At 32.0% G+C, this 12,490-nt stretch overlaps 1 protein-coding gene across 1 annotated transcript in view; it reads left to right on the top strand.

Annotated features, from left to right (window-relative positions):
• The window catches only part of LOC129221634 (protein Smaug homolog 1-like), a 61,612-nt gene that overhangs the window by 42,631 nt on the left and 6,491 nt on the right, over positions 1–12,490 (top strand). Inside the window, exons 7-11 of the mRNA XM_054856159.1 lie at positions 1,320–1,405; positions 1,499–1,605; positions 5,259–5,475; positions 7,080–7,173; positions 10,558–10,653. Coding sequence (XP_054712134.1) covers positions 1,320–1,405; positions 1,499–1,605; positions 5,259–5,475; positions 7,080–7,173; positions 10,558–10,653 — 600 coding nt within the window. The remainder of the gene's footprint in view (positions 1–1,319; positions 1,406–1,498; positions 1,606–5,258; positions 5,476–7,079; positions 7,174–10,557; positions 10,654–12,490) is intronic.

Genomic DNA, 12,490 nt, shown 5'->3' with positions numbered 1-12,490 from the left:
AAATAAGGGCAAAGGAAGCCAATTTTTATGTTGTTGATAACTGATATTAGGGTTAACAAACTTCTCTTTTAATCTAAGCATAAATCAGATCATCCAAGATCAAACGTCTTTCCACCAGAGCCAGACTCTCTTCTTTTGCCTTTAACATTTTTTAATTAGTGTATCAAACACTAGTTCTGGTTTCCATGGAACTTTTTTTCCAGTTTCATACTTGTTTTTCGTGACTATTGCATTCAAACATGCTTCTGTTTGTTCTTGAATTTTATTTTCTCTCTGTTTAAATGATATAAAATTTGCAATAATCATTGATCAAAATTATTTTGTCCCACTGATTTCCTGTTAACCCCCTTGGTAGGAGTAGAGATCACTAGAGTGCTGATGTAAACTTAGACCAGAAACTTAGCAGCAACAACTGATAGAATAAAAGCATCGACTTGGCACCTTTGCTTTTAAATTCTGTGCTTCTAAGCTCCCTTAACCTTTTCAAATTTCCATCAAACCATGGCATAAGCCCTTTGAAACGGCTATGCTCTCTAACTCTTCATTCTACATTTATTGCTCTAAATAACAGCAGGCCAAAAAGCTAGTTTTTGGACATTTTCTCTAAACTTCGACTGTAAAAAAGCATTACAGTTGAGTCACGACTTACGTGAGGGATGCGTTCCAAGAAAAGCGTAGGTCAAAAAAAAGTAGGTGGGAAAAGGTATGTATAAGATTTTTTTATTAAAATATCCAATTATTTTAGACATTTGTAAACACCCCTCAAACTGTTGTAACCATTTCTTAGCTATAGAATGCAGTTTCTTACATTTAGAACTTATTTTTTACTTTATACAAAAAATAGCTGTGTATTTAAAATGCTGTTACAAAACACTATGAATGAGAGAAAGAGGCATAAATAAAACTGTACAGTGTAGAAAAAATAAAATGCAGCAGTATAATAGCACTGTGCTGTTGATAGAGTAATGATATTTGTAACTTAAAAATGATAATTTATGCTGCAGGATCAGATCTTTATCGGTCTGCTCCCGACCGTGTATGCACATCGGGCAACTCGCTTTAGAAAAGGAGCAATGAGCGATACTAATGCTATGCAAGTTCATTCTTAAAATGTTTGTGTTGCAGATGAGGATTTCGCGTTAGCTTTAAAATTCCGTACTTGTGAAAAACTTGCATTATAGCCATTTTGTGCGAGTCAAATCAGGCTGTAGCGCAATTTGACTATTTCTTAGTTAACTCTTATAAGTTTGATGTTGTTTTGAATTAGATATTTTGATGCAAATTTTTATTTAGTTTATTAATTTGACGCTGTATTTTAGTTTGTTCCAATTTGCTGATATCACCAAACCAAGATGAGAACTTGAATTTTTTTGTAATGCTTACTGACAAGTGCCTTAGCCATGAGGTGAGTATATTGTTCTATAATTTTTAGCTGGGAATTTTTCCCTTTAACTACATAAATAAGTAAACTATTTTTTATTTCTATTTTGTTATTTAGGCATTTTCTCCAGTGCAAAAAAGACGCTTGTTCTCTTGGAAGCAACAGATTCAAAAAGCTTGTCATCCATTACCACCCCGGCGCTCTCTTGATAATCGTCAGAGGAAGTAACTATAAATGCTATATTTTTTAATTTTATACAACGTACTGTATGCATATGGTCGGTTTCTCTTTCTATACTTTATATATATATATATATATATATACATAAACAAATAAATAATTTTAGCAAAGAGAACAAAAAACACAACTTTAACTTAAAAATGTGCAAAGCAGCAATTGTAAAAGTTAAGTAGAATAATGGTAAGTAACAAAAATTTGAAAAATGCATTTAAAGTTAAAAATAATCTTTGGATGGCAAGTAAGTATATAAGGTAATTGACCAAACACTTAACTTTACAGTAATAGAAAAAAAGCGTGGGGGCTTATCAGTTGTCTTAAATTTCTTCCACTTGTTATCCATGCAAAAATGTAAATAGGCAGCCCCCACGCTTTTTTTATTGCAGTAAAATTAAGTGTTTAGTCAATTACTTTATATACTTGCCATCCAAAGATTATTTTTTACTTTTTAATTCATTTTGCTACAAAAAAAATTTTTTTTAAAGTTTTTTAAACTTTTGTTTTATTTCAAATAAGATTTAGATAACTAAATATTGCTAACACTTGTAACTCTTAAATGAAATCTTTGTGCATGTGTTCGATTTTTATAATTAAATGTATCTTAATATTCTATTGCATTATTTGCATCTGACATTTTGAATGCTTTCTGTTAAATTCATGTGCAAACATTGTTACACTCTGCAGCTCTGATTTGTACATTGTAAGTAATTCTAATAAGCCACTGGCTATTTGTCCAAAGGAAAGTTGGACCCACAAGCATACCCACAAACATACAGTTTAAACTAATAAAAGTGTGTTAATTAGAATAAACTAATAACTTATCATTAATAAATTTGATTATAGAAGATTGCATTGTAATCGGGTCTGAGGTTGCATTCCAAATTTTGTAAGAATCAGATTACAAAAAGTGAGCGAAAATGGAGTTGCAAGATTATAAATTTAATTTCAGTGTAAATGGAATTAGAATGCATGCCCAATGATTCCCGGAGGTGGACGTCAGCGAAGACCCGCGCACCACGACCGCTTGGCTATGAACGCTCATAAAGTGGTGGAATGTACTAACAGTAATAAGCCACTAGCAAGCAACACCAAATGGATAGTTAAGGCAAACGCACTATGAAATTCAAATAATGCATACTTTGAAACGGCAGCCAAATTTAGAAAACCTAAAAAAATGGGGAGAGAATGTAATGAATATACAAATGCCTGCCCTGGAAATAATCATTTTCCACCTGGCAAAGACAAATTCACGAAAAATATATCAAAAAAATTAAACAGAAGGCATTGTGTATATTCATTACAAATGAAAAACAAAAAAGCGAGTGGGGGGAGGGGGGTTTGTCCGCTTTGCTACATCCAAAAGGATAAGTGTAGCAAAGCTTCCAATGGACACACACCATATCACATCCAAGAAAAAGCAATTACTTGTAAAGTCCGAAGCAAAAGTCAAATCCATATCCATCTGATCTATTTCAGTCCAATTGTCAACGAAAAAATGATCCATGAAGAAAGAAAAACAGGTAAACAAATCAAAATTTAGGGAGGATCATCCTTAAAACCATAATAATACATCCACTGGCTACCTTCACGTGCACATGCTTTGAGTAACTTGTATCATTTGTTAAACAATTAAAAGGGTTACAGTGAACCAATCTCAAAAAAGCAATCTTGAAAATAAATTCTTTAAAATGTTTTCTCCGAAAAACCTAAGGGAAAATTGTTGTGCTGAAGAAGAGTTTTGAGAACTAAAGCTCTTTATTAAAAGCAGATTCAGTGTTACAAATTCTGGAAATTCTTAGTGCTTGTGAAACAATGATACCTTTAAACTTTTTTACTGAGGCATGAGTCCCATTTTTGAAGACTGTTAACTAGGAAGCAAAATCTCTCCTTTTGTCATAAATGTAGGTAAAGCAGGCAGAATTTAAAACAATGCTAATATCAAGAAAGTTGGCTGAAGACGAGGTATTTGTAGGTTTCAGGTTCAGAGTGTTGGTATAGATGGAGTGGCAAAGTTTTAACAAAATCAGAGCAGTTGATGCAAAGCAAATCATCCACATATCTGCAACAAAGAGGAAGCGGTCCATAATTTCAACACAAAATTTCCTTTTATCGTGCAACAAAAACAAATTAGCTAGGGTGGAGCTGAAATTAGAACCCATAGGGGACTCATGCCTCAGTAAAAAAGTTTTTAAAGATATCATTGTTTCACAAGCAGTAAGAATTTCCAGAATTTTCAACACTGAATCTGCTTTTAATAAAGAGCTTCTAGTTTTCAAAACTCTTCTTCAGCACGACTTCCCTTAGGTTTTTCGGAAAATATTTTAAAGAATTTTCATTTTCAAGATTGCTTTTTTGAGAATGGTTAACTGTATTGGTAACTGTTTAAGGAACGATACAAGTTACTCAACGTACGTGCACATGAAGGTAGCCAGTGGATGTGTTATTATGGTTTTAAGGATGACCCTACCTGAGTTTTAATTTGTTTACCTGATTTTTTTCTTCATGGATCATTTTTTCGCTTTTTTTCATTGACAATTGCACTAATAGATCAGATGGATGTGGATTTGACTTTTGCTTCGGACTTCACAAATAAGTGCTTTTTCGTGGATGTGAGGTGGTGTGTGTCCATTGGAAGCTTTACTATACTTATCATTTTAAGCAGATGAAACCCTCACTCACTTTTTTGTTTTTCATTTGTAATGAATATACACAATGCCTTCTGTTTAATTTTTGATATTTTTCCTGAATTTGCCTTTGAAAGGTGGTAAATGATTATTTTCACACCAGGCATTTGTATATTCATTACATTCTCTCCCCATTTTTTCTTTTCTAAATTTGGCTGCCTCTTCAAAGTATGCATTATTCGGATTTTATAGTGCATTTGCCTAACTATAAATTTGCTGTTGCTTCATAATTTTGGTACTTCATACTATGAGCTCATCAGCATTGAAAATCTCAATCTCAAAGCAGCCATTCTTTTTCTTTGACCTTGTTTATTTATTTTTAATTCCTCCCCCCTTTTTTTAATTTTTTTTTTTTTCAATTTTTTGTTACTTACCATTATATTTATATATATATATATAGTGCAATATAGAAACAATAATAGTGCAAATTGCAAGTTAACCATAGGACAGTTTCCACTGCTGATGAAACCATTAATTTAGTTTTAGATTTCAATTTACTTTTGTATTTGCTGATATTAAAAAAAAAAGGAATTAAATATCTCTCATTTAGTCTGCTTTTTAAGTAGTGATTATCCGGATGTAAGAATTGCATTGGACCAATGCATTAACTGCTTAACTACAGGCGAATAAACAGGAACTGAAACCTAAGACCCCATTAAAGTCCGGCAGGAGAGCTAGACCCTATAAGTACGCCACTGGCTCCACTTTCAGTTTAGAAGCCTTAGGATTACTATGTATTACCTCATGGCATAGGTCCAAAAATGGTGATTTTCAGCTCTTTTTACTGCATTGTATATAGTCTTTTCCACATTGAGCCAGAACAGCATAAAAAAACTCCTTTATAATCATTTACCAGTGCTGAAATTGTTGAGATTCTCACTCTTATATGCACTAGACGAACGTTTTTTCTCTCCTGCAAAATAGTGATAATGTAACTTATGTTTATTTCATTGCAGTAAATGGAATGGCTATCACAATGGAACTTCTCAAAATGTTGAACATGACTCTATTGTTGGAGGTTCTGTATCTATTAGACGCCGCATTCCCGTCCAATATCAACAGCCTCCTCAACGCATGCCTCTTGCACGGCAGAATATTTGTGGGAGTTACACCACACAGAATAATCAACGCAATGCTTTGTCTACTGTTATCAAGCGCCCTAGTCTACAAGATGTGAGAATTCCTTCTTTATAGTATTTTTTCCCTCTTTCTCTAGATAAGTTCTAAAACCTTTAACACTTATTATTTTTGAAAACTTATGCTGTTCATTGGCAAATGTTGATTTTTATATAGTCAACATTTTAAATTCGGTTTTTACAAATGTTGACTTTAAAATTTTCAGTTGTGTTAATTTTGATAATTTAACGTAGTAATGAAATCAAATTTTAAAGTATCAATAGTCTTATTTTTGAAGATATATAGACTGCTGTTTTGCATTAAATATGAATAATTTTATACATAAGCGTCTTTAAATTTTGTATTATTAAAAAATATTTTGCCCGTATTACAGTCGAACCTGTCTATCTCAAATTTCACGGGATGGAAAAAATTTCGAGATAAAGAGGTTTCGAGATACGGAGGCTCTTGAGAGAACTTATATGAGAAACTTATAGAAATTTGGAATCTGATGATGAAAATTTTTGAATTTTATACCAAAGACTAAACATGCGAAATATTAAAATTCTTCAGTAATAGTTTTGTTAGGTATTTATTCTACTATTTTATATTAAGCACTTTATTGCAAGTTTAAGGAATCATTTTGACAGTAATAAAATTTTAAGCATACCTTTTGCAAGCAAAATATGTAGTCTTTTATTGTTTTTCGGTGCTTGATTTTTTTTAGATTCAAATATCATCTCTTGAGGTTGGCAATGGCTCTTGCCCTATTGTACATACTTAACTTGGCGGAAATTTCATTTTTCTTGATTAATGGATTGCCATCCAAAAATTCTAGAAATTTCACTTTTTCATCATTTGAAAAAATCTTTAGCTTTCTTTTCACGCCTATCATCTCGGTTTTCTACGCAATCACAATTTCAAGCAAGAGATCACTCACGGATCAGTACCTAAACCAGATAACAGATAATGAAACGGGTTTTAATTTGAATGACTTTAAACGATTAACTTGAAAAAGTCACCCCACATGTCAAATCTGTCGAGCCCAGACCTCCTCATTGTCCCATTCTCTGCCCTCTACTCTGCTTCCGAGAAAGTGCTCGAAATGTCTGTCCTTTCGCTAGTCTTCCTGAAAAAAATACCTAGGTGCATTTCTCCTTTTTTTCCCCCTGCCCTTCAGAATAGTGCTACTGTTTCTGTGTTTAAGGAAAGCTGTTTGCTGTTTTGAAGATTGCAGGACTTCGAATTCGAAAATGTCAGCATTGCTGGAATTCGAGATATAGAGGTATTCGGGACTTTTTTTTTTTCGAGATAAACATAGAAAATACATTAAATTTTGGCTGAAAATTCAGGGAAATTAAAAAATTTCGAGATATACAGGTTTTTGAGATAAGCAGGTTCAACTGTAATGTAAAATAATTTTCAAATTCAAATATTATACCTTTTTTAAATGTCTTCAAATAGTTTTAAAATGTTAATTGTAACCAATTATATCAGTTATAAGATATTAGAAATTTCCAGAATTATTCTGAATTTCCCAGTTTAATGCAGAATAAATTTTTGTTTTCCAAGTACACTTTTGTCTGTACTGATTTTTTTGGTGATTCATATGAAGTTTTTTCTTTCTTTTGCCATGTACACTTACTGTGTAATTTTTATAGCATACAAAACCCCATGTTCAGATACAAAGGACTAATTCTGCACCAGTGAGGCCGAATCCACTACCTGTGTCTATGTTTGGAAAAAACATTGATGGTGAGTATTTTGGATAATAAACAGTGGCTCCCAAAAGAGTTAATACTCTTTGAAAATTTATAATAAAAACCCAAACTGCCCTAGAATGTGAAGTTTAGTATTTTTTCTCATCTCTATTCAAAACTAAATAAAACACTGGATGATCTTTTTCAAATAGAAAGAGACAAAGAACATGCCACAAAATTAGTCAAACACTAAAATATTTTTGGATAAATTAGGTTTTGAAATTATCATCTGTTGATAATTACATTTTTAGTTGTCAGTGTCTGGTAGACACTTTTAGTTTAGTAGTCACTTTACCAAGAGCAATTTCTTTTTTCACAAAAACAGAAAGACACAATAGCTGGCCAGGTAAGTAGTAAGCAGGGATGCAGAGTTGCAGGAAAAAGTCTAACTCCCATAATTGTTTGGTGTTAGGGTTTTTTGTGCCCTTAATTTCCTTTTTTATTTCATCATGTCTCATGCGTACTAGTTTGTGTGAGACGGTTGTTGCAAGTTGATACAAAAATTATTTTTACTGATGCATTCTGCTCCAAAGTCACAATTTTAGTGCTTCAAATTAATCATTTTCATGCTCCAAAGAATATGCTAGAAGGGAGTTTCAGTTGTTGGCACATCCTTGTGAAAGCTATGATAGAAATTATTGGCATATGCGACCTATCTTATTTTATTAATTTGCATTTCTCCCCCCCCCCCCCCCCCCCACGTTGCGTTTGAACCTTTTGTACATGCCCGTGAATTTGCTTGCTGCCTCTTGAAGTGGTGGTGTAGGAGATTGAAACGAAGAAATTTCCTATCCGTTGGAGTATGAAATGCTAAGTGAGAACTTATGCTAAGCTGCGATGAAATGAAAAGTGTGAATCGTTTTTCCATCATAAATTGATTGCAACAAAATAGAAATGACTTGTTAAAAAAGTCAACGAAGTTATAATTATCTGCGGCCAGTTGATTTTTTTAAACAGTAGCCAGTTGAGTATTTTTAGTTCCCTATGTAAGATGTTTTGTTGCAAGGTCATGAGTGATTATGTTCTGGTCTAATCTGTTATTTTATCTTTTGCATTATAATGACACATAAAAAAATTGTTTACCTTTGATTTTTGCTAGCTTTCTCCGTAGTATTCTTCCACAACAGCATTCAAAAATTATTCGTTTTTTATGTGAGCTGTAAATCAGCTCTGAATATAACTTCAATTACTTTGGTTAATTTACCTCATTCTCCAGTTCAATATGTGATGAAAATCTCTAAAAAATACAGTAGGCTCCGCTTAATGTGATCACGGTTAATGTTATCATTTGCTTAATGTTATCAGAATTACCAAGTCCAGGAACACTTGTATACTAACAAGTGTTAAAAAAGTCAGATATTGTAATCAGTGTCTTTGTTTATTGTTATCACTTTTTCATAAACTGTCACATTTCTCCCCTCTTTTGTTCATCAATTAACAGAAATACAATGACAAACCCTCACGAGACTAACTTTCTGTGTGGCATTTTGTGGTTTTCAATAGCAATGCAAACTCTCTAGAAAAAAACAGGAAGTTCGTTCTCAGTGACCAAACTCCCTTTATAATGCCTTTTGTTTGCAGATGAAAAACTTCAATCGCTGGACATGTTGCAGGCTTAGATGTAGGAGCTCTATGATTGCTGGTGGTGAACTCCTCACACTTTGAGTGAGGGAATTAATGTAGCTTCCAAAAAAAATAAAGTTCCTTCTTTTAGTAAAGCAGAAAACATTTTCTCCCTGTCCAGTTACCTTAAAAACTTCACTCTAAATGGCCAAACATTTTTTCCGTGGAGGAAGAGCGCCATGATCTAATTGTCAGGGAGATAATTAACATTTTAAAATGCTTTGATAGTTTACCCATGCTGAGTTAAAGAAATGCTTCAGCATGACTAAAAAAGTTTCTCAGCCATTACTTCGTAAGTTCTTAAAGAATCGAGACGAGATTGAAAACAAAGCAAAGCTAAATGAAAATTTAAACAACAAGCGAAATCATTCTGGTAATTGAATCTGCTTTGAAACTGTGGTTTACAAATCACGGAAGAGGATGCGCGAGTCAACGGTCATATTTTATTTCACCTATTACTATGTGTTTCGAAATTAAATATTTTAGTTTTTCCTTTTATGTTTCAGATATTTCCACTCTGCTAATTTAGTAGTTTATATTTTAAAACTGCGTTTAGTTGAGTCATTGTAATTTTAATTTGCGGTTGCAAAAATAAATGCTTTTTAATTGAAAAATACATTATTTTGTATCTCCTGGATTCTTTTCGGTTATTGTTATCAAATTGTGATCACTTTGAGAAAAATACATTAAGCAGCGTCGACTGTAAACCAAGATGAGGAAAGGTGAACCAACATTGTCAACACAATGTAATCAGATATTTAAAATTGGAAAATATTTTTAAAAATTTCCTTTTGGAACATGGAGGAGAGAGCAGCTACTCTTTCATGCCCCCTCTAGATACTTATGCATAGCAAAGATAGATCCCAGATTCTTAGAGGAGAAGTACCCCAACTAACAGACCGCATAACAGCCAGCACGTTTGATGATGGCACCCAAATGAGACTTTGCATTTTTATTTACCAGTAATTCCCATTTTGCATCAATAATGTGCAGAACATTTTGGAGTGACAAATATTTGTGTTTTGCATAAGTTCTAATTTAAAAACTGTTTGTAGTTATCTACAGTTCTGTTTTCAAGAATATTTCAAAAGCTGAAAGCTAATAAAATCCTAATGGTTTTATCTGAAATTGAGAACTGATTTTGAATTGAGAGAACAATAACTCATTTGATGAATGTGTATCATTGTGATTGGATGTTATAAAATCTTTCAGTTATATAAATAGAATAGAAAATGATAACTTCGTCATGAAGGACTATCATTCTATTGAATTGCCTTTTTCCAATATTTAACTGAAAGAAATCCTTTTTTTTTTTCAAATAAGAATCTTTCTCTAAAAACTAATTCTAAATTGTAGTGTAACAGTTTTTCACTGGTTAGCTTTAGGCAGAATTTTACGTAACTGACTTTACTTCTAGTTTCTTGAATGACTTCTGTCAATAGTTTTGTCTTGTGTATTTTATGTGCACAGTTAATCTTTAATTATCTCTAAACTGGTCAAAAACTTCGGAATTTGAGTTTAATGAATTTGAGTTGATTAAAATTGAGTTACTTAGCATAAATGCTTTTGTGTGCTCGTTTGACTATTTAATTTGCATCTTTAATTTTCGGTTTTTGATGACTTCACTTACTAAACTTTAAAATTTCTTAAGTAATTAACAGGGATTATGCTCATTATAAATATGGTATGAATTTGAAATACTTATTTTCAAATTTTAATCTGTATGAACTGATTTACTTTTTTATATCTCTGACAGCTTCCTATGCAGGGATAGATTCGACCGATCCTGAGATAAACAATAGGCTGGAGTCCTTATGTCTCAGTGTTACAGAACATGCTCTAGGAAGCTTTGGTAACTTTTTAATCAAATGATTTCATATATGTAGATTTTTTTTAAGAAAAAATATATATTTTAGCTGCTTATTTTTGGAATGAGTTTTTATTTTAAAATTGTTGTACATTTGTAAAGAAAGTAATTTTTAAATTAAAAAAATAAACCAATTTTCTATTTGAAGAAATTAAAAAAAAATTAAATATACTTTCGGCTTTTGCTAATCATTTGAAATTTTTACCAAACTTTGTATATTTTTTAAAAGAAAACGATTGGAACTACAAAACCTTTTCTGTTTTATTTTAATATGCTGTTGTATGCAGCATATTAAAGAAAAAATGCATAATGTCTCAAAGACATCATTATTGCTTTTGAGCCTTCCTTGTTTTTCTTTTCAAAATCATTATTTTCCATGCAAGGCTCATGCTATGGATTTCATACTGTAAACTGTTAGATTAGCCTAATTAAAAATATATTTATATATACTGGCCAAATTTTAAAAGCCTTTACAAAAACAAATTTTAACATCGGATAACAAGGTAAAATTTTAGGGAGTATAAAATGCAAACTCTTGTATTGAAGCTTATTCTTTGTCTATGGAAAGATTGGAGAATTTCCTTTCCTTCTAATTTGCGATTTTATTGCATCTGGCCCTGTCCATTTAGAAAATCCTTCCCCTGCAATCAAATGTTCATTTTTACCCCAGCTAGAAAAAAATTTAACGATGTGCGCTTTTAAATGATTAACAGCAAATTAAAGGATTTTTTTTAATTTTGCATTGTATAGTTGAAAAGAGCTGTTATTTTCATAAAATAGTTACTTGCAATCGATACCATACGAACAATTCTGTATATTGTCCTAACTATTGAGACTACCTTTTGTTAGTCTATGATGTAACTCTTTCTGAACATTAGTACTACTACTTACGCTACTCTTTTACAGATTGATCTGGATAATCTGCGCCAGTTGTGCATGGAGAGTGCTATTTTTGGATATCAGTAAATGCAATGTAATGTTTAGAATTGCAGTCATGAACCTGAACCTTTTAGTTACTCTTATAAAATTGACTATTTATCGCATTATGTCTTTGTCACCGATTCGGGTGTCACTTTTATTACTAAGCTTTATTTTATGCTATTTTAACAATATATTTTCAAAAGTATATAAGGTTTTTTTAATTGAGCGTTACAGTGCAAATGTCGGTAACAACAGTTGCCAACTTTTGAAAATCTAAATTAGTAAAAATAAGAAAACTTAAAATTGCAGATATTACAACATTCACATGTTTTGAGGCTACAATAAACCCCTTTTTCAACGTAAAATAAGGGGCTTATGGATGAAAAAACACAACTCAGGACTTTTGCTTGTAGAAACTACGATTTTCCGTATTGAGCAGACAAGGATGCTGTTTACACTTAAATATAGTGTTAACTATTTAAATTTCATATTAAGTTGCTGCTCTATAATAACTACTAACCTTTGAAATACCAAATTTTTAAGTAATCTCGTGGGTATATATGTCGGAGCTCATAGTCCTCTTATATCTCCTATATTTTCACAATTTGTCATATATTTCCTATATTTTTTCACTAACTCCTATATTTTTTGTTGGATTTTAAATGCTACTCAAAAATGCAGAAACCTTTTTATCTAATTTTTTTCTTCTTTCTCCTGTGCACTGTGCACTCTAGCATCTTCAATGTTGTCATATGTACTAAACTTCTGTTTAATTTTTATGAAATATACAATATATAGGTGCATGAACTACACTGCCAGCTCAGTCAATTCCAGCCGAGGACTGCAGTTTCATGCTTATTAGCACTCATCAGCCCGGCATAGGAGTGACTGAACTAGAAGT

This window comes from Uloborus diversus, chromosome 4 (assembly GCF_026930045.1).
Source record: "Uloborus diversus isolate 005 chromosome 4, Udiv.v.3.1, whole genome shotgun sequence".
NCBI lineage: Eukaryota > Metazoa > Arthropoda > Arachnida > Araneae > Uloboridae > Uloborus > Uloborus diversus.
Note: the sequence above shows the minus strand (reverse complement) of the source record. Positions and strands in the feature narration are given on the sequence as shown.